This window comes from Leucoraja erinacea, chromosome 31 (genome assembly GCF_028641065.1).
Source record: "Leucoraja erinacea ecotype New England chromosome 31, Leri_hhj_1, whole genome shotgun sequence".
Classification (NCBI taxonomy): domain Eukaryota; kingdom Metazoa; phylum Chordata; class Chondrichthyes; order Rajiformes; family Rajidae; genus Leucoraja; species Leucoraja erinaceus.
Window position 1 is genome coordinate 19,151,307 of NC_073407.1, and position 22,995 is coordinate 19,174,301.

General features: G+C 44.8%; 1 protein-coding gene across 6 annotated transcripts in view; it reads left to right on the plus strand.

The window, feature by feature from the left end:
* Positions 1-22,995, plus strand: part of LOC129712037 (endophilin-B2-like) — a 61,208-nt gene that overhangs the window by 8,360 nt on the left and 29,853 nt on the right. For all 6 annotated transcript variants that reach the window (XM_055660181.1, XM_055660182.1, XM_055660183.1 and 3 more), the window contains exons 2-3: positions 13,435-13,576; positions 16,799-16,927. In XM_055660181.1, coding sequence (XP_055516156.1) covers positions 13,435-13,576; positions 16,799-16,927 — 271 coding nt within the window. The remainder of the gene's footprint in view (positions 1-13,434; positions 13,577-16,798; positions 16,928-22,995) is intronic.

Below are 22,995 nucleotides of genomic sequence, written 5' to 3' on the forward strand. Positions count from 1 at the left end.
GAGCTGAAGTGATTTGCCTGCCATTTTGTCAGTGCGTAAAATGTTCCAGGTCCACTGCACCCGATGAAAGCTGCTTAAAACGAATCATTCTGCTAATCTCGTTTTGCACTGAACAATATTCTTTGCACAGGGTAGATGAGGATGAGTCATCGTATTGATCGAGTTGCCGGTAACCCTGGTAACGTGCATTTCAAAGATGGCGTCCTGGTTAATGGAACATTAATGAGAGAGGTGAGTGAGGATGGTAAGCACTGGCCTCCTCATTACCTGCCTATAGATATTGTAGTTAATACTTTAAATCTTACAGTTACCACTTTAAAACGTTGATAGTCGAGGTTCAATGGACAACACTGAATAGGGATGTTAACTGGGAAAGTTGTTACTGCACTTTTGTAGCCCCCCCCCCCCCCCCCCCCCCCCCCCCAGTGTATGGAAAAGTTGGGAAAAGATCCAAAGAAATGGGGAAATATTGGGAGGAGGCTTATGCTGAACAATAATCAAGAGCACCAGGACAACTGGCCTGTCTAACATGCTGTTCACTGGAATCAACCTGCATTATCGTAGAGGGACAGCACAAAAACAGGCCTTTCGGCCCGACTGAGTCCATGCAGGACTGTTAACCACTCATTTTGCATTAATCCCAGATTCTCACGAATTCTCCGCAGATTCTACCAATCACCCAGTGATCAATTAACCTACCAGCCCACACGTCTTTGGGATGTGGGAGGAAACCGGAGCACTCTGGGGAAAACCCATGCAGTACAGGGGGAACGTGCAAACGTGCCTGATTACAGCTGGGCAGAAACTGTCCCTGAATCTGGTGGTACGCATTTTCAAACTTCTGTACCTCTTGCCTAATGGGAGAGGAGAGAAGAGGGAGTGTCTGGGGTGAGACTCGCTTGGTTATGCTGGTGGGTCAAGTATGAGATTAAAGTTATTAAGTTTTAGTTTTGCATGAACATAGCCAGTAAGCAGCCCAGCCCAGCCCAGCCCAGCCCCTTTTGCTATCGCCTAACAGGCAATTGGAGGGTGCACAAGCCTCCAATCCTCCCACCTTTCCCTCCATTCAGGGCTTGTTTGGTGTGCGACATGAGATCTATACAAGTGTGAACTGTTACATCTACAGTTAATTCTTAGACATTTTGCGGTGATGGCTGCATCTGCGGTTCCTTCCTTTCTGTTTGGGGGGGGGGGGGATATATATGGGGGGGGGGGGGGGGGGGGGGGGGGGGGTGATGTGTTTCTCTCCGCGGGTGCTGCCTTGCCCGCTGAGTTCCTCCAGCACTCTCTCTGTGTTTTTTGTTTGGCTCTGAAGTTGAAGGTGGATCCGCCTGTGTCTACCTTCAACTCCCTGTCTGTGGTGGCTCAGCGGGACGGGCAGGGGCTCTGGGGAGAGGGTTGCAATTCTGGTCGAGACCCTTCTTCAGACAATCACAAATACTCTCACCGACGAGAGTTCAGTTCAGTCTAAAGAAGGGTCTTTTCTCCAGAGTCGCTGCCAGAGGTGAGCAGGCCGGCAGAAGGCGTTGAGATGGCAGTCGGCGCCACTATCTGGTGATGGAGGCCGCACGTAGCCACGCGAGCTGCTTCTCTCCCCGGCCACAATTCGGTGGCGCCCGGAGCGCCGCGGCAGCGGTGAGTGAGTGTTACTGGCATAAACCCCGACCCTCTCCTTCTCAACGCTCCTTCCCTCCTCGCAACTTTACCCCCGGCTAGACACCCCACACACTGTGAAAGGAACTCTCCCCCGAATTGTCATGTTAGTCACGACACGCGACTCAATCATAATTATTTATTTATATATTTCTACGAAACCCAATTGGGCCCCGCACCTCCTAAGGCCGGCCCTGGACATGAGCACAAAATGCAGACTGATGCAATGAGGAGGGAGCACTGCACCATCACAGATGCTGCTTTGTGGATGCGAGTTAAACTGAGATTCCATATTCACTGTAGGATGGCCACAGAAATTCCAACAACCGTTTCCCAATGTCGTCAACATTTAACCAAACCTAAAGAACCATTCTCAAACGTACATCACCAAGTGACCCGCATATAAGGACATCCTGAGGTTCTGGAAACCACTGGATGTGCTGTTTTTCTCTTTGAGTCTCTCTACAGTCAGTTTGTTTAGTTAATTTGAAATTTGTGGAAAAGCAATTGTTAAAATGGAACTTTTTTGCAGCCCTTGCCAACGATCAATATGTTCCCTGTGTGTATGTCCATTTTAGCAAATTAGTTCAATCAAACATCAGCAGTTGACTCCAGGGCATAAAGCCCAGAGATTGATTTCCACTGATGTGATACTGGCCTTTTTCAGTCGAATACTCAAAACTGCCTGTTCCGCATTCCCTAGATCCTGGTGCTTGCTGAGTTTAATGCTGATATTTTCAATATAGAGAGAAATGTAGGGTACATAAGTCTAAAGGAACCTTTCTATGTGGTATGACACATAGTTCTAGCAGAGGCTGGCATTTATTGACAGCAGTAACTCTTAACTGAAGAATACTGTTTGTGTTTTACCTCTGTTTATTTGTGTATGCAAGCACCAACTCAAGAGGCTGTAGATACTGTAGGCTAGAGATGGGAATGAAATAGAACTTTCTCCTCTTGCTGCCTTTTGTGTACTCTCTAGAATTTAGGAGATTGAGAGGGGATCTTATAGAAACTTACAAAATTCTTAAGGAGTTGGACAGGCTAGATGCAGGAAGATTGCTCCCGATGTTGGGGAAGTCCAGGACAAGGGGTCACAGCTTAAGGATAAGGGGGAAATCCTTTAAAACCGAGATGAGAAGAACTTTTTTCACACAGAGTGTGGTGAATATCTGGAACTCTGCCGCAGAGGGTAGTCGAGGCCAGTTCATTAGCTATATTTAAGAGGGAGTTAGATGTGGCCCTTGTGGCTAAGGGGATCAGAGGGTATGGAGAGAAGGCAGGTACGGGATACTGAGTTGGATGATCAGCCATGATCATATTGAATGGCGGTGCAGGCTCGAAGGGCCGAATGGCCTACTCCTGCACCTAATTTCTATGTTTCTATGTGTACCATTAATGTCCAAAACTTCAACGTTTTTGATACCAATAAAAAAATACCTTTTCAATTACTGAAATGAGTCATCGATAAATTTCATTTGAATGTGGGGAATGAAATGCTGCTGCGGTGAGCTTATTTATGACTTTGCAGGGAGGTGTTGAATTTGTCGGTGTGGAGCTGTGTGATCTGGATTTCCCACGGTGTTTGAGTTAAGGGATGTGAGGGGGAGCATATTACACTGTCACAGTCATCACGTTGGCCCCACAGGAACTGAGGTTGAGCCGAGCTCTGTACATCAGAAGACGTGGTTGGGATTAATCTGGTGTTGAGTGAGAGGTTCTAGTTTATCACCACCTACCCAGATCTTTGACTCTGGGGCTCCCACAGGATCTGGTTCAAATATCAGCCAAGGCTGTATATCTGGATTTTTGTTGCATGCAAGCCCTTTAATAGTTTAGTTTAGAGATACAGCGCAGAAACAGGCCCCTCGGCTCACCGAGACCCCACCGACCAACGGTCCATGCACATTAACAGTATCCTACACACACACACACACACACACACACACACTAGGGACAATTTGCAATAATACCAAGCCAATTAAGTTACAAACCTGTACGTTTTTGGAGTGTGGGAGGAAACCAGAGCACCCGGAGAAAAGTCAAGCAGGTCTCGGGGAGAACGTACAAACTCCGTACAGACAGCACCCGTAGTCAGGATCGAATCTGATGCTGTAAGGCAACAACGCTACTGCTGTGCTCCTGTGCCGCCCAACCTTGCCGTAGCATTCAAAATCCTAAAAGAAATGCAGAAGAGTCTGAAGAAGGGTTTCGGCCCGAAAAGTTGCCTATTTCCTTCGCTCCATAGATGCTGCTGCACCCGCTGAGTTTCTCCAGCATTTTTGTGTACCATGCATTTCACACATGTCTGGTGGAGATCAGGCAGGTGGGGGAAGAGTACACACTTCCATGGAGACCAGCCAGATCCCCTGAGGCATTGTTACTGCTTGAGGTATACAGCACACATATAGGCCCTTTGGCCACCAAGTCTATTCTGAACTTTAACCACATTTCGTGCAGAATTCTTGGCAATACTTTAGTGCGGTTAAAGTGCCCTACAAATACCGTACGTTGAAGTCCTTTCCCTTTCTCGCTTATGAATAATAACATGAATAAGAATAAGCCCGTTCTGAATCCATACGACAGTCATCGTGAATCCTGTACATCTTAATCTTCTGGATCAATCTTATCAAAAGCCTTACTATGGCTTAAACTGTTTCAAGAGGATTCAGCATGAATTGATCTGGTTTTGATTCTGTCATGTTTGCATAACAATTTTCTGAGCTTTCTGCCGTGTAGACATGGATTGTAGCCAATCTCCCATACTGTGAATCGGAACTTACAAGGTTTCTGATTACTGAAATGGTTTCCATCCTGTAGTTAAAATGTCAGTGTGATTGGAGTTGTCTTGCTTCAGTTCTAGCTTCAAGCTCCTGAGAAATCCTTAGCAGCTGCTCAACTCGAGTGCTTGTGGGGCGAGTGGACAGCATTTTCTCCTGTGTGGTGAATGTGACAGTGTAGTCTGCTCCCCTTCATTACCTGTGTGTCTCCTTCAGCCACTCCCCTCCCTTGGAGACAACAGTTTACTGTTTTAACTCGTAGCTCTGCATTTTCTGTATCTCTGACCCCTGTAGCCTGAGGATGATCTCTGACCCCTGTATCTCTGACCCCTGTGGCCCTGAGGATGATCTCTGACCCCTGTATCTCTGACCCCTGTGGCCCCGTGGATGTTGAGTCACATAGATAGAGACTGGTCACACATCTACCAGGTTCTCCCCAAAGTCTGTTATCATTATCAAAAGGATGTTTATAACAAACTGGAACTAATGTTCCTTTCTGGAACTCTGTGCTCAAATGACAACAATTTTAGAATAATTTTGACAAATTATTTTGAGATTTGAGCTGGCAACCTATTGGTCGCTGGTCCATATCCCTGAAACCCCTACTGAAAGATTCCTGGACTCTGACAATGTTGGCCACACGTGCATCCTGAGTGGTCATCACTGCTCTGTTGGCAAATAGGCCTTCAGCTGTCCCAGGACCCCAGTCTCTGCAATTCACTGTATCTCTGCACACGTGACTATAAGAACACATTAAACGAGTATTTTGTATCAGTCTTCACCATAGAAGACACAAAAAATATTCCAACGCTGGATAAACAGGGGGCGGTAGGAATGGAGGAGCTAAATACTATTAAGATCACCAAGGAGGTGGTATTAGGGAAATTAATGAGACTGAAGGAGGATAAATCCCCTGGGCCTGATGGATTACATCCAAGGGTCTTGAGGGAGATAGCGGTGGGGATTGTGGATGCATTGGTGATAATTTTCCAAAACTCCCTGGAGGCAGGAACGGTCCCAGTGGATTGGAAAATGGCCAATGTAACACCTATATTTAAAAAAGGAAGTAAACAGAAGGCGGGTAACTATAGACCGGTTAGTCTAACATCGGTGGCGGGTAAAATGTTAGAGACAATTATTAAAGAAACACTAACGGGGCACTTGGATAAACATGACTTCATCGGACAGAACCAACATGGTTTTGTGAAGGGGAAGTCCTGTTTAACGAATCTGCTCGAATTCTTTGAGGAAGTAACAACCCGGGTGGATAAAGGGGAACCGGTGGATGTGGTATACTTGGACTTCCAAAAGGCTTTTGACAAGGTGCCACATAAGAGACTATTGCTAAAAATAAAAAATTATGGGATTGGGGGTAATATATTAGCATGGGTAGAGGATTGGCTAACAAATAGGAAGCAGAGAGTGGGGATAAATGGTTCATACTCGGGATGGCAACCGGTAACTAGCGGGGTTCCGCAAGGGTCGGTGCTGGGACCCCAGTTGTTCACGATTTATATAAATGATTTGGAGGAGGGAACCAAGAGTAATATATCAAAATTTGCGGACGAGACAAAAATGGGAGGAAAAGTAGGGGATGAGGAGGATAGGAAGAGTCTGCAAAAGGATATAGATAAGCTAGGTGAGTGGGCAACAACTTGGCAGATGAAATTTAATACTAATAAATGTGAAGTCATTCACTTTGGGAAAAAAAATGATAGGGCAAGTTATTTTCTAAATGAGGAGGAGCTGCGTTGTAATGCAACGCAAAGGGATCTAGGGGTATTAGTACATGAATCACTGAAAGTTAGTATGCAGGTGCAGCAAGCAATCAGGAAGGCCAATGGAGTTTTGGCCTTTATTGCTAGGGGGATTGAGTATAAAAACACGGAGGTCTTGCTGCAGCTGTACACAGTATTAGTGAGACCACATTTGGAATACTGTGTACAGTTCTGGGGTCCATACTTAAGAAAGGATGTACTAGCCCTGGAGGCAGTGCAGCGAAGGTTTACAAGATTAATTCCTACAATGAGGGGATTGACATATGAGGAAAGGTTAAGTAGGCTGGAACTCTACTCTTTGGAGTTTAGAAGAATGAGAGGCGATCTCATTGAAACATATAAGATCGTGAGGGGCCTTGATCGGGTGGATGCACCGAGGATGTTCCCAATGATCGGGGAAACTAGAACTAGGGGACATAGTTGCAGAATAAGGGGGGGCTCTTTTAAAACTGAGATGAGGAAGAACTTCTTCACCCAGAGGGTGGTTAATTTATGGAATTCACTGCCCCAGGGAGCAGTGGAAGCAGAAACTTTAAATATATTTAAGACTAAAATAGATGTTTTTTTAGCTGCCAAGGGGATAAGGGGCTACGGGGAGAGGGCAGGGATATGGACCTAGGTATGGTTAGTATAGTAAGACCTGAGTGATCTCCTGGACAAGTGTCGATCGCCTAGATTGGGGTCGGAGAGGAATTTCCCGGATTTTTTTCCCGAATTGGACCTGGGTTTTTATCCGTTTTTTTGCCTCCCCCAGGAGATCACGAGGTGCTTGGGGTGGAGAGGGGTGATAGCGGTATAAAGGGGAGGGTAGTGTCTTGTGTTCTGTGTCTTGTGTCTACTGTTTGTGGGTAAGTGTGTCTGTTTAGTGTTCAGCCATGAGCGAATGGCGGTGCGGGCTCGATGGACCTGGTGGTCTGCTCTCGCACCTACTTTCTATGTTTCTATGTCTATGTTTCTACAATTGAACCATTAAACCTTATCACTTCATTCTTGGTACGTTCCTCTTTGTCATCCCTTCAGTCATCCAATTTAGTATCTCCTTGGCATGGTTTTGATTGATTCTGCATTTGACTCGGCATTTGATCAAGTGTGAACTGTTGTCAAGAGCTAAGCTGAAACTTGCTTTTTCAAGCAGGTTTTTGCTTGCACCTCCCACAGAGTATCTGTTTTGTTGCTCTTGCCTGTCCTATTGCTCTACCTCAAAACACCTGGAATACTTCCACATTGAAAGTCACAGGTTTGGTATTGGGATGATTTTAACGTTTTTACTTTTCAAAGATATTTCTCTAGTGTAATGTCTTTCAAATCTGGCACGAATGTGTTGAACAATCCACTCGCTGAAATTGAAAATGTTTTTTAATCAACTTAAAGATGACCATGGGGCTAATTTGTTGTACAGGAATTTAAAAAATGACATTATGAAAAATGTGCTGTGTTTATGGATAAGCCACTCCACAGCATTTTATAGTGAACCATGTGGAATTTATTGCACAAACAGCCCAAGTGATATTTAATATCAGTATTCCTTCCACTTATCCTGTGACTGTTTGTAACGTTTGCTTCACTCAAATGATGTGTTTGCGAGTTTCAAAATTTTCAGAGCACATCTTATGCTCAATGAATAGTCTTTTGATTGACCCATTTTTCATGTAGGTTAGAAGTTATTTGTCCTTTTCGTTCGTATTATTCCTTGACATGAGCTTCCTCCGGGTGCTCTTATTTCCTCCAACATCGAGCAGATAAGCATATTATTCTTTACTCAGAGAGTGGTAGCTGTGTGGAATGAGCTTCCAGTGAAGGTGGTGGAGGCAGGTTCGTTTTTATCATTTAAAAATAAATTGGATAGTTACATGGATGGGAAGGGAATGGCGGGTTATGGTCTGAGCGCAGGTATATGGGACTAGGGGAGATTATGTGTCCGGCACGGACTAGAAGGGTCGAGATGGCCTGTTTCCGTGCTGTGATTGTTATATGGTTATATGGTTATATTAGTGGGTTAATAGACCGTTGTAAATTGCCTCTAGTGTGTGAATGGCAGTAGAATCTGGGGTAGATATTGGCATCGTGGGGGAGAATAAAATAGGATTCATGTAAACTGTTTAAGAAGAAACTGCAGATGCTGGAAAATCGAAGGTAGACAAAAGTGCTGGAGAAACTCAGCGGGTGCAACAGCATCTATGGAGCTGTCTACCTGTCTGTCTTCCTGCCTGTCTGTCTGTCTGTCTGTCTGTCTGTCTGTCTGTCTGTCTGTCTGTCTGTCTATCTATCTATCTATCTATCTATCTATCTATGTATCTATCTATCTATCTATCTATCTATCTATCTATCTATCTATCTATCTATCTATCTATCTATCCCTATCCTATGCTGCGTACCCGCTGAGTTTCTCCAGCACTTTTGTCTGCCTTCATGTAAACTGTGCTTGATGTTCGCATTGGACACAACGGGCTGGAAACCTGTTCATATGGTGTATGGCTCCATGCAGGTAATATCACAACGTTTAAAAAACATCTGAACAGGTATAAGGATAGATTTAGAGAGATATGGGCCAAATGCCTTTGGGCATGTTGATCGGCATGGACAAGGTGGACCAAAGGGCCTGTTTCCACGTTCAGCTTAAATTACCTTTATACTTTTGTCTTTTTTGAATTAACAGAGAGAAGCAATCTTAGAAGCCTAATGCACAAGAGGAGACTATTTAGCCCAAGGGTGAGACAGCATCTATGGGGAGAAGGAATGGACGATGTTTCGGGTCGAGACCCTTCTTCAGACCGGCCCGAAATGTCGCCCATTCCTTCTCTCCATAGATGCTACCTCAACCGCAGAATTACTCCAGCATTTTGTGCCTACCTTCGACTTTACTTGCATCTGCAGTTCTTTCTTACACAGGCTATTAACCCATTGTGTGTGTGTGTGTGTGTGTTTTGGGTCATTTGAATAGAATTTCCCCTCGTGGCATTAGTGGTCTGAGGAGAATCATTCCAATTCCTTTTAATTCCTCCAGATCAGTAAAATCTCACATCTTGTGCCATCTGTTCAATCTCTCCAGGTCTTTCAATAGTAACAGCTTTCATTTAAAGGGGTCCTTGTAAATGATGCAAAATATCCCACGAGTCTTCTACTGACTTGCTTAGAAAAGTAATAAGGTTACTTTGTGGAAAATAGCAGAAATAAAAATAATTCTTAAGTATCCTTTCTGGGCTCCAGCCCTCAGTTTGGCTCTATTGTTGCCTGTTTAAATGCCAACATTCTGATTGTGTGTGCTTAATTATTCTGCAGTGTAATACTTGCAAAGTTATTGGTTTATACTTTAAAAAAAAGCAATGGCATTGGAGCAACCTCAATAAAAAATACTCTTTAAAAATGTATAGAAGTGCTCTTTGCAGCAAAGGGTGTGAAAATGTGTCATGTGCTGGCACTCTCCTGTCTAGTTGATCAGATGACATTCCAGCTTGTGTATTATTAAGAACTCTGTCCTCGGTCGGGTTATAATCTCTCAAGGCAGCCAGTGTTTGTTACACAGAAGCCTTATTTGCAAAAAGATGAGATACAGTGTGGAAGCGGGTCCTTAGGCCCAATGAGTCCGCACCGACCAGTGATCCCCGCATGCAAGTTGTCAAATGAATGGCCCCTAGTGTTTGCTTGATCAGGTTGACGATCAGGTATTGAAGGTAGAGACTGATCACTTTTGTTATTGTCCCTGCAGCAACATTGGGGAATATCAATCAATGGCTGTGTTACTGGGCTCATAATCCTGTGGTTCTGTGTTTAAGATCTGGAGACATGTTCAAATCTCACCAAGACAGCTGCAGACTCCATGGTTCATTAAACTGCAAAAAAAAAAACAGTGTAAAAAAAAGTTGGGCTTGGGTAATTAATGATGCTTGATCCCAAAATTGATAACATTCCTGTGGGCGATTTATTTCCACGGCCCCATATGGGCCTTGCTGTCACGGAGACCTGACAGGATGGTCGGATGATCAATTCATTCTGTGATAACAAGGAATCGTTGAGCATTCAATATATGGCAAAGACTATGGGGACTGGACATTTGGCAGCGGTCTGAGAGTTTGGACTCCAGAGATAGTCAACTATCTAGCCACACTGTTCTAGTACAATTACTACCGCCTTATCGACAGTGGAAGATTGCCAGTACATCCTGTCCACAAAGAGACAAATCCTGCCCTCTCAGTGGGCCCATAAACGTCAAGCAATGCTTACTCGCTTATAACCAGCTCACTGATGCTCAAGTTACATTTCACCAGGACCAGATAATCCAAGACTTAATGACATCCTTTGTCTAAATATGGATGAAGCTGCTTTCCAGTGGTGAGGTGAAAGTTCTGCCACTAACATTGAAGCAGCGTTTGACCAGGCGTGCATCTGAAGCTGTCGACAGAGTGGCTGGGAGTAGGGGGAAAGCTTGGCACTGGCAGCCTGACACAGAGGAGGATGATTGTGACTGCTTGGAGCCCAATCATCTCATCACCTGCATGGTTTCCTCAGCACAATGTTCTGGGAGCAACTAGATCCAATAGCTTCATGAATGACCTTCCTGCCGCTCCAGAATCTTGGAATTCCCTAGGGAACTCCATCACTTGGACAGCTTTCAATGTTGACTTACCAATAATGGCCATATATTGTTCTAAACCCAGTATTAGTGCTAGGAGCTATGGTGTAGTTAGTCAGGATGCCTCCTCTAGTGATGTGCTGTGTTGGTTGACGGAATGATGTAGTTAACACGCATTTGCCCAATAAGAAACATTATTAGACCTATAATTTCCAACATGTTTACGTAAACAAAACTAATCATTTTTTATCACCTGTATGCAGTGGCGTAGCGTGGGGGGGGCCAGAGGGGTGGTTGCCCCGGGCGCTAAATTTTTAGGGGCGCAAAAAAATAGTTGGATAAATAAAAATTATAAAATGGCAAAAAAATGTTGTTCTAAAGGCACGCTGCACCTCTTTGGCAGCCTTCCCCTGAATTATTGTAATAAAATGTAACATTTTTTGCCATTTTATAATTTATTTTTATCCAACAATTTTAACCAACCAGCGATTCTCCCTCTGCGCCGAGGCCACTGCCGCTGTCCCAGCCGCTGCTGTCGTCCACTGGGCCTGCGGTCGGGTCGAGTGGTCGCTGCCGCCGGAACGTGCCCCAGCTCTGAGTTCTGGTCGCCGCTGTCCCAGCTCCGATGCCGTGTGGCCGCTGCCGTTGCCCCCGCTCCGAGGCCGTGTGGCCGCTGCCGCTGCCCCAGCCGCTGCCGTTGCCCCTGCTCCGATGCCGGGCGGCCGCTGCCGCTGCCCAGCTCCGAGTTCTGGTCACCGCTGCCGCTGCCGCTGCCCCAGCTCAGAGATCGCCAGCTCCGCCATTAGGCCTCGGCGCAGGTGGAGACGGGGGATACGACAAAAGAAGTCGCATCCCCGAAGGAAGAGACCGAAAACGTGTCCCCACCACCACATACACAACATAATAAACCAAAAATCAACTAAACAGGACAAAAGAACAACACAAAAAAAGAAAAAAACCAGACACACTGCAGGCGAGCCGCAGTTGCTAAGGCAGCGCCGCCATCTTTTTGTTAGGTTGAGAAAATAAATACAAAACTTGGATTTATAACAGCTCATGGACCATGATTAGCCACTAATGAGGAGGCACAATATTTTAAACTGCCCCGGGTGCTCAAAACCCACCCTACGCCACTGCCTGTATGTAAAGATAATGCCAGACGCCTGTTTTCTTTTCCCACCCGATAACTGTACCATGTCTCCGTACTTCTTGTTCCGACTCTCCTTAAAACTAATTTATTGATCTGGCTCTTATTGCCTGTTCTAGAAGCAGTTCTATAGCTTGGTATAAGATAGTATTTCTGTAGTCGTTCCTTGAAGTCCTGTCAGCAATGTTAAGGGCATGATATAATGAAAGTCATTGCTGTAGCGGTTTTCCTGCCTGAGTGATACTGGCAACAACAGGGTTGCGAAAAGAGGACACCGAATGCAGTCTGTGGTGCAGAAAGGAAATAGCTGGCATTATTAGGCTGGTCTATTCACGCCAGGAAGTGGAACGTTTCCTGGACCCTGCAAGGATGGTCAGTTTGAGGACTTTAAAAATGGAATTCCATAATCTGCATTTTTAAGAACAAGATTATTTCATTTAGCCAATCTCTGTCCACTCAGTACCATGCTGTGAGTGATATTAACCCAAGAACTATTCCTTCCTTCCACCCGTCTTGCAGATCACACTGTGTGTGGCCTTTTGAAAGTTGCCCGGTGTGGAGGCTTCAATAGATTGCGAATGGGACCATTGTTGAGTTGCATTAATTGCATTAAATTATATCTAGGGGACACCAGAAGCTTCAGAATATGTGCCAAATATTTATTCAAGACTAACAACACCTGCCACCTGTGCCTTTTATTAAATGTACAAGTACACAACATATACACAACTCATTTACACATCTTGCAGACAGATGTAGCCCAGGCTCGGTGTAATCCATGTACAACATCAGTGGGGAATCGTCTTGGGGAGGGATGGTTGCATTACTGGGTAGAATGACAACACTTTACAGCAATCGAGCTTTCTTAAACCACTGTCTCACAACAAAGCGTCTTTGGAGAAACAAAACTGCAGATGCTGGTTTGTGGGGGGGAAAAAGGCACAGTGCTGGAGTATCTAAGCGGGTCAGGCAGTATCTCTGGAGAACATGGACAATTCAGGTGGGCACCCTTCAAGGTTTTTGGGTTGTGGGAGGGAATGGGACCACCTGAGGAAACGTGCAAACCCCACACAGACAGCACCTGAGGGCAGGTTCACTGGCCCAGCAAAGTACTATGTGGCTGATTGATGGAGTGGGTGATTGGTGCAGGTGGTGAGAGGGCTCTCTGTTTTGCCTCTCACATTGTTGAACCGTAACAGTCTGTTTTATTGCAAAGATACAGCAATAAGTTATCTTGAATTCAATATGAGTCACTTGTAATCATTCACCAGTGATCTTCAGACTAATGTGATTCTCCCAGTTCCTTCCGATTGCTTTAATGCACTGTTGCTCAGTGAGTGCAATGAACTATCCCGATTTTTGAATTGTGAAAGAATGGTTTCTTTTTTCCAATTACTAGCAACGTGTTATTTGAAGTTCTGAGTGAGCCAGCACATGGATATTCTATCATGCTGTTTCTTCTGTGTTTTCCCTTCTCTTATTCCCCCACACCTCCCCTCCGCCCAGTTCACTGAGGAGAAGTTGGGTCAAGCAGAGAAAACTGAGTTGGATGCACACTTTGAGAATCTCCTGAGTCGCGCTGACAGCACCAAGAACTGGACAGAGAAGATCCTCCGGCAGACTGAGGTCTTGTTGCAGCCCAATCCAAGTAAGAATAATCAATGTGTGTGTTCCGTCTGCAACTTTACTGTTGCCTGAAGGCCAACACTTCCGAAGTAATTAGAATCTTGTTGGAATAGAACATCAATTTAAAATTGGAGATTTCAACGTTCATTGGGTTGTGTGACTTGGTTGTAAAAGGCATAACGTTGATCAGGTTTATTTTATTCTGCTCATTGTAACTCATCTCACTCTTCAATTAACCATATAACCATATAACAATTACAGGCCATCTCGACCCTTCTAGTCCGTGCCGAACACTTATTCTCACCTAGTCCCATCTACCTGCACTCAGACCATAATCCTCCATTCCTTTCCCGTCCATATACCTATCCAATTTGGATATTGCCTCTAGAACCTGCCTCTACCACTTTCACTGGGAGCCCATTCCACACAGCTACTACTCTCTGAGTAAAGAAGTTCCCCCTCATGTTACCCCTAAACTTCTGTCCCTTAATTCTCAAATCATGTCCTCTTGCTTGAATCTTCCCTACTCTCAATTGGACTCCCTTCAATAAAAACTGCCCACACCCTTCCACTGCCCCAGTGCTACAATTTTCCAAAGATAGGGTGTGAGAGGAAGTGAAGCCATATCATTGCCCACAGGCAGCAGAGGTTTATATCTAGGGTTTATATTGATATATATTATATCCACCTTGCCCCATCTTGCAGCACCTATAAAACCTGTGCTAGACTCTTTAGGTGACTGCCAGGGACTAGTTTTAATGGAAATTCACCTACGACACCTGGCGACAACCTACGACAGCAAAAATTGTCGCCGAGAAGTTTTCAACATGTTGAAAACTTTGCGGCAGTCGCCTGTACTCGCCCAACAAATGGCCTAAGTGGGACAGGCCCATTACTGTCTGTCTTCTCAGCAGGTGGCGGTTCCTATCACTGTAGTAACAGGGTCGAGAGGGGGAAAATCCCATTGCATCTTTTTGTGAAGTTAGTGTTGTGGAAGATGGCTCTGTTTCTACGGCAACAGTTTGCATGGCTGCTTGTTGGATGTTGCTGTACGAATGGGTAGGATGACTTAATAATGTGCTTATCACAAAGCAGCCTGCAATGTGGCAACAAAGAGATTGTCCCAAAGCTGTCCACTATTAGCATCACACAGACCATCCATTATATTAAAAAATATAACTCAGTCACTCAGCAGTAATAAAAATAATGAAGATACCATATTAAATGCCTTTTTGCTGTTGACAAATGTTTGCACATAGAGGTATGTGTCATGTGACTGCAGTGTGTGGCTGGACATTTGTGGCGCTTGCCAGAGAGAAATGATCAGCAGCTGACATCCGAGTCTCCCACATCCATGCGTTTCCCACCAACTAAACCTGATCTGTCTGATGAACTCCAGAGTTTTGACTTTGACTTTCCCTCAAGGACATCATAGATTCTGCTGCTGAGGTTCTGCTAACTCTCCCTCTCTCTGCAACCCCCTCCAGCCCCACCATCCACCGCAAACTCTGCTTTGCTCCAGTTCTGCCTCTTGCTCTGTGCATCCCAATCTCCTTTCATTGTCCAAGTCCTAAACGTTCCCTGAACATTTCCACCATATTATTATCTCTCTGTCGCTTTCTCCCATGAAACATGTCCCTTGGACTGAGGAACTGGTCTCACCCTGATATTGCCTTGTGTGGGTTGGTTTCAAATTGCATTTTGTTCCGTGCCTCGGGTGTGTTTTGCCATTACAATTGTGAGATGCTGTGTGGGTGACACTCATTGTGTGGTAAGCCTGGCGTTGAATGAATTGTACTTGTTACTGTTTTGCAATTTCTCATCAATATTCATATCTCGCGTGTATCAAGTTCCCAAACACATGGCAGCCCCTTGAAAGTTGTTGGACCCTTTAAAATGGGGACGGTTCAGGGAGGTGTTTATAATCATAAATTAAATAAGGAAAAGCTGCTTCTAGCGATATATTGATTGTAACCAACGAACACAGATTTAAAGTGATTTTCCAAAGAGACAGAAGGGAGATATGAAGTGTTTATGAACACAGTGACTTATGGTTTTACTTCTGAACAGGATCTGTGTGTTGTTGGCCATGCTGACGTTAATTGTCTATCCCTGCTTGTTCCAAAATTGTGGCGGCAGCTGAGAGTTAGCTACATTAGTGGAGCTAGATTTATATATAAACAGACTGTATTATATTTCCTTCCCTGAAAGATGTTGGAGAACTAAATGGGTTTTACAGGCATCCAGTTTTCAGGTTTACAATTACAGGGACGAGTACTTAGAATTTAAGATATGTATAATTTCTTATATTATAATCCCTTGCATGGTGGGCTGTGAAATCCCACCTTGGAAAGTCTGGAACTGAGTTTGGGTCCTTTTACCCACTAGCACTGGAGGTAGTCTACAGGAGATAATTCCAGGGATGAGGTGGATGTTCTACCAAGAGAGGCTCAACAGTTTGAGTCTGCATTCCCTGGAGTCGGGAAGAATGAGGAATGATCTTATTCAAACGCATAAGATCTTAAGGGGGGGTTGACAAAGTAGATGCTGAGGTGCTCTTACTGGTGGGACAAAGGGGCTTAGCTGCAAAATGAGGGACCAGTCATTTAAAGCTGTGCATTTTATGAAAATCTTGTCCCTATGGATATTGAATCTCTGGAATTCTCGGTCCCTGTGGGTGGTGGAAGGCAAAGCATGAGATGTATTCAAGGTGGAGAAAGATAAATGTGTGAAGATCAAGAATTGATGGTTGTGAGGAACTGGTGGGCTTCAAGCTGGCATAGATCAGCCATGGTCATATTGGCTGATCTGTGCAGACCTCAACTCCTCTTCTGTGGGGCTGAGTGGCCTAAACCTGCTTCCGTGTTCTTGTGAAAGTTTGAAAGCTTAAACGCTTTAAACAGTCCCGTACCTCGATCTAGAACGTCCTGTCTGACAGAGTGGCGGAAGCTGTTTCATCGTTTAAAGGGAAATTGGATGGATAGTTGATAGGAATAATTTGCAGGGCATGGAAAGGTGCTGGGGGAATCTGCCTTTCTGGGTAGCTATATCAATGTTGTGTCGTTCTCTAGTGCGGAGAGGAGGTTTCTAACTCCACGTTGAGGAGAGATATCATCATGGGCGAGGATGCCATGAATAGTGTCATTTGATTCGGGGAGAAGGGGGACGTGTGGTGTGGGATATAATTTTCAAAGCATTTGGCTGGTTAGCAAGCCGTCACTAATCAACTCTCTACTCCCTGCAGGTGCACGAATTGAAGAATTTCTTTATGAGAAGCTCGATCGCAAGATTCCCTCGCGGATCACCAATGGGGAGCTGTTGGGCCAGTACATGGTCGATGCGGCGAGTGAATTTGGTCCTGGGACCTCTTATGGTGAGCTCTTAAAGAATAACAACCACTACAGACAAGTAATGTCTTGGACCGTTGGATGTTTATGACAGTATAAAGAAATAATTTGTATTTGTATCCTGTTTTTCACAGTTTCAGGGTGTCCAGAAGCCCTGTAGAAATAGTGAAATATTTTTTGATGTGCAGACACTGATGTAATGTGGCAGCAGCCAATTTGCTCACAGCAAGATGCCGCAAATGACACAATTATCCGGCTTTAAGCTGTTATCTGAGGAAGGACTGAGACCAGAAAATCAGGAATATCTCCAACTTTCAGATATTTTGCACTCTCTCTGAGTAGTGGCTGTGACCAAGACCTGAGAGTAAAGGGCTGCCTCCCACAGGGAGGCACTCTCTCCCTAATGCTCTGGATGAAATGTGTGTTCACCTCATGTTTATCATTCTGTGAGCCATGTCGAATATTAATAACTGAATATAGGGTCCATATGCTTCTCTTTAGGAAATGGTTGAATGTATATCACGAAGAGCTGGTTGTTTCGATTGGACATGTCTTCACTTGATTATGTATCACTGGTCAAGTTTTATCATGAAGATCTAGGAGAGCTCCACTTGCTTAGAGTTTTTATGCTCTTTGTTACCCCTTTCACCCATCCTTTCTGACAAGTGAGGGAGTGGTGTGGACACCATCACTGAACCTGGATGTTACACCAACACTAGGATTAACCTTTGCTCAATGTAAAGGCTTTGGCACATTGGTGATGGCTGCTGGCCAATGGCATCAAACTTTGAATCAAAGTACATCAGTTCTTGATGCAATGATGCACATTCATCCTGTTTCAATTTGACGCTCTAAAATCACAAGATGTTCTCCTGTACTCTTGGCGGCTACCAGATGGTTCAGGTTTCACAGCAATGGTTCACTCCTAGCAGGATTCAATTCAATCTTGAGTGCAAACCTGGCTCCATAAGGTAATCTGGTCAGGGAAAGCCTGCGTTGTGCTGTTGGTGGTCTGGTGCAGCCCATCACATTCTGTTGTGCATCGGCATGGAAGAGGCCCGCTTTTAAGAATATATATTTGATATTTCTACCCCTGCGCAGATCTTGTGGTGGGCGCTGTTCCTCACAGCTTGATTAAGTGTGTATACTTTTGTAGTATCCACAAGTCTGGACCATTTTGTGCTTTGGACACTATTGGCATGGCCTTCAGCTGCTGCTGAGCTAATCACGTATGTGGATGAAATTCTCTAGCATTCCTGGAGGCCGAGTCCTTGACTCCAATGTCACATGTTGCGAGTTCATCCATCAGATGTATCAATGTTGCGTGGTGCACGGTGGAAGTTCTTTCATGAAATAATGTACGGCATAATGCACCTAATTTCTGCAATAATTTCTCTTTCAACCGTTTCTAATATCTAGTTAACGTCACGTTCAAAAATAATACAAAACATTTATAAACAAGGCGGCACAGTGGGGCAGCAGTAGAGTTGATGCCTTACAGAGCCAGAGACACAGGTTCGATCCTGACTACGGGTACTCTCTGTGATTTGTACATTCTCCCCGTGACTGCATGGGTTTTCTCTGGGTTTTCTCCTCCCACACTCCAATGACGTGCAGGTTTTATAGGTTAATTGGCTTCTGTAAATTATCCCTAGTGTGCAGTTCCTTGTGTCCCCGTTTATGTTTGTTAGGTTAGGATATTCAAGGTTGTGGAACCAGGTCAAGCCATGAGCTAATTGAGTGCTGGAATAGATGAGGGGGTTGAATGGTTGACTTCCCACTGGTGCCTTGTCTAAAGGGCCTGTCCCACTTGCATGCGATTGCGTACGTTTGGCGCGACCAACTGGAAGTGGAGTTCGCGCTAAGTTCGCGTGTGACGCATTTACGTCATGCTTACCAATCAGCTGAGCAGGAGGCGGGCCAACTGAATTTGGGCGTCACACGGCGTCGGGTGGTGACGTCATCATGCAACGCCACGCCAGGCAGTGACGTCATCACGCAAAGCCACGGGCTAGGCGTACGCCATTAAGACGCTGCGTACAGCGTCAAGATGCTGTGTACGACGTCAAGACGCTGCGTACATCCGCAATGCGCCTGCGTGCCGAGATTTCGGCCACTGCAAGAATTTTGGATCTCTGCGCGATGTCGGGACCAGCCCCGCACAACTCCGCGCTTCTAAGTGGGACCGGCCCCGCGCGGCCATACGGTACCCATACGCCTCAAGCGACAACGAGGTCGCGTAATTTGTGAGCCAAGGTCGTGTAAGTGGGACAGGCCCTTAACTCTCTGTTAAAACTACAAGCCCTTGCTGCAGTGCTGTGATTGTAATGGTCATTTGTAATGGTCACCAGTTTTCAGAAATATGCATGGAGAGAGACTTTTTATGTTTCAGAAAATGGTTTGGAGGAATCCCACAGAATTCACTTGCTGCATATAATGTAGATCGGCACTGGTGAAGGAAGGATTGATTATGTTGGCCAGCAATGGCTCATTATTGCTACGCCAAGTCACTGCTCAATTTCTGGCACCTCTCCATTGTTTACATTTGTATTTTCCTTCTAACTAATTAGTTTACATTCCCATTATTCAATTTGAGTAATGTCATTAGAATATTATAATCCTTTGACTCATTTAAACTCATTGAATTGTGATTCTGTCCCAGTGTGCTGAGGAAATGTGCTTGGCAACATCTGCTAACTCTCAAGTAATGGAGGAGTTCCTGCAATAGAACGTTTAAGAAGGAACTGCAGATGCTGGAAAAATCGATGGTAGACAAAAATGCTGGAGGAACTCGGCGGGTGAGGCAGCATCTATGGAGAGAAGGAATAGGTGACGTTTCGGGTCTCGACCCGAAACGTCACCTATTCCTTCTCTCCATAGATGCTGCCTCACCCGCTGAGTTCCTCCAGTTTTTGTCACCCATAGAGCATAGGACCGTACAGCACGGTATCGGACCTGTGGCCCACTGTGTTTGTGCCGAACACTATGCCTGGTTACCTGATCTCAACCACCTGAGCATGATCCATATTGCTCTACTCCTCACACTTTCATGTGCCTGTCTAAAAACTTCTTAAATGCCATTATTGGATTTGCCTCCACCACCAGCCTCGGCAGCGCATTCCAGGCACTTGCCACTCTCTGTATATTAATTAAAAATAAAAAAATCCCCGCGCATCCCCATTAAACTTTCCATCCCTCACCTTCTAGCTGTGCCCACAAGTGTTGGACATTTCCACCATGGGGAAAACAGTTCTGACTCCGACCCTATCTATGCCTCTCATAATTCTATATACGTCGATCCAGTTCTTCCCTCAATCCCCTGACGTTGCAAGAGGAAATAATCCAAGTTTATCCAATCTCTCCCTATCTCTATCGTCCGCCTGACGTGCCTCTATCCCTCCCCTGCCGTGCCTCAAATCCAGTCCTGGTATCATGACCCTGACGCATATCCCCCACAACACTATCCAAAAGGGAATATCTGTTTTGCAGGGAATAGCCACAGGGGTTTGCAGGGAAATGGCCAGTTGCTGTGATAAAGGGTTTTGAGGAACGTGGGTATTAATGTATCAGATCATCTCCACATATTCCTCTCTGACCCCACAGTGCTGTACAGTACAGCAGGATCTAATTGCCCTGTGGTACCATCATTTAAAGGGCCATTGACTGAAAGGACCAGCAGGTTATTTGCCTGGAGGGTGCATTTCAATCAGCTCAAGATGAAGAAAGGCAACAATATAGAGGGGGATTATTGAGGAAACTCAGAACCCATTAACCCCCCTCCATCACCAGCAAAAGTTGACACGGCTATTTCCTTCTCTACAAAGATGTAACCTTTTGAGAATAAACGAGTGTTTGATGTAATGCCTCGCTCAATGGGCAGCAGTTCTGATGTTGCTTTCTCTGGGCCTGTCAATCTGGCTTATGTGCTCGCATTCTGGAGAAAGGCTGGACCCTGCACTGATCAAAGAGGCAAGAGCTCATGGAGCTACTTGCGGCAGTGGGACTGAGTATCAATGAGCACTTCCCCCAGTGCCATGGTTGAAAAGCTGTTCATATTGAAAGGTGGTGACTTGCTGGATAGGGTGGATATAAGAACTGATTATGTAAAACCACAGAGCTGCCTCCTGCAAACTAAACTGTCATCACTGCCGGCAGCTCAGTGGGGAGTTGTCATTTGTTCCTGACTGCAGCTGCTGCGGGAAAGGGGTTGGCGTGAGCGTGGGCATTGGTGGCATGTTGGCTGGCACTGAGAGCTGGGGAAGGCAGGAGTAAAGTGGTGAAGGGGAAGTGGTAAAACTGTACGCCAAAGAAATGGATTCCAAGAGGCAGGCCAGGGCACAGAACCTGGGGTTGTGGGAACTCGGTTTGACCAGGAGCCACTGGGCCAGGATTGTTAAGGGATAGATGATTACATGGTGAGGGGGATGGGATTTTTTTAGTTCAGGGCAACTCCAGTGACATATGTCAAACTGGAAGATTATCAGGGAAACATTCAGTCATATGAGCAGAATTGGGCCATTCAGCCCATCAAGTCTACTCCACCATTCAATCATGGCTGATCGATCTCTTCCTCCTTACCCCATTCTCCTGCCTTCTCCCCATAACCCCGGTCACCTGTACTAATCAAGAATCTATCTATCTCTGCCTTAAAAATATCCACTGACTTGGCCTCCACAGCCTTCTGTGGCCAAGAATTCCACAGATTCGCCACCCTCTGACGAAAGAAAATTCTCCTCATATCCTTCCAAAAGGAACGTCCTTTAATTCTGAGGCTGTGGCCTCCAGTCCTAGACTCTCCCACTAGTGCAACCACCCACTCCACATCTACTCTATCCAAGCTTTTCACTATTCTGTACGTTTCAATGACGTCCTCCCTCATTCTTCTAAACTCCAACGAGTACCGGCCCAATCCGTCAAACGCTCATCATATGTTTGGTGACTGAGTCCACGATAATTGATTCTTAATTATCCTGTTCAAACCACAGCAAAAAAAAAAATTCTGAGGCAATTGAACAAAATGTTTCCTCTGGATATGTGCAGCTTTGACTTGCAATTCTATATTTCTCTCAAGTGATACATTCTGTATCATTTTGTTTCAGCCTTTTTCCTCACCATAAGCTCAAAGGTCACGGAAAGACCACTGATTTTCTGCATTTTGATCACTTTCAGTTGCGTTCTCCATGAATTATAAAAGTTCATCCATGGTCTCTTCAGTCAACTTTAATGACATTGTTGCAACTTTCAATGGAAATAATGAATGGAGAATACTTATTGTAAAACAAAGCGCTTTCCCTCACCACTACTCCAATCCAGTGGTCAAGAAATATCAATTTATCTTGATAGCTGTTATTCTGAAGAAGGGTCTCAACCTGTCACCTGTCCATTCACCCCATAGATGCTGCCTGACCCACTGCGTTCCTCCAGCACCTTATTTTAGCTCAAGATTCCAGCATCTGCAGTCTTCTTTCTCCATAGAGGAGACCTAAGTATGTAAACCTTCCACAGAAGCATAGGCAGCCATGATGTCTTTATTTGGCTGTATTAATATTGCTGATCACTTTAATTTTATGGCTTACAAAAACAGAGGTGCAATGAGTTTATAAAGAAAGGTTAATTGATTGACAACGTATTATTTTGAGAAAATAATACATGGCTCTGGTGGAATTTCCTGATGGCATTTACTCGGAAACTTCATAAGGTGATAAATAAAAAATAAAAAAGCCATTGACAGTAAACTTATAAATGATTTCAACTTGAGCAGAGTGAATATAATTGAAACGTACAGTTACAAATATAATAGATGTAATAAATTGTGGCATAAAGCAGGAAATAAATAGCTTTGTAGTGTTGGAATACATTTCCTGTAGAGTATTTGAAGCATTAGAAGCTGTAGAGAGGGATAGAGCAGTGAAAGGAAATGTATCCTTGTATGTTGATAGGATTTCCAACAGAGGCATAGAGACAGCGTTACCAATCCACAGAGTATCACCGCGGTGAGATTGAAGGTCATGTTGTTTTATAAATGAGGCAAGTGGCATTCTGGGTTTTATAATGATCAGTGGCTTTCAATCTTTTTTTAATCTGCGCCCAAAAA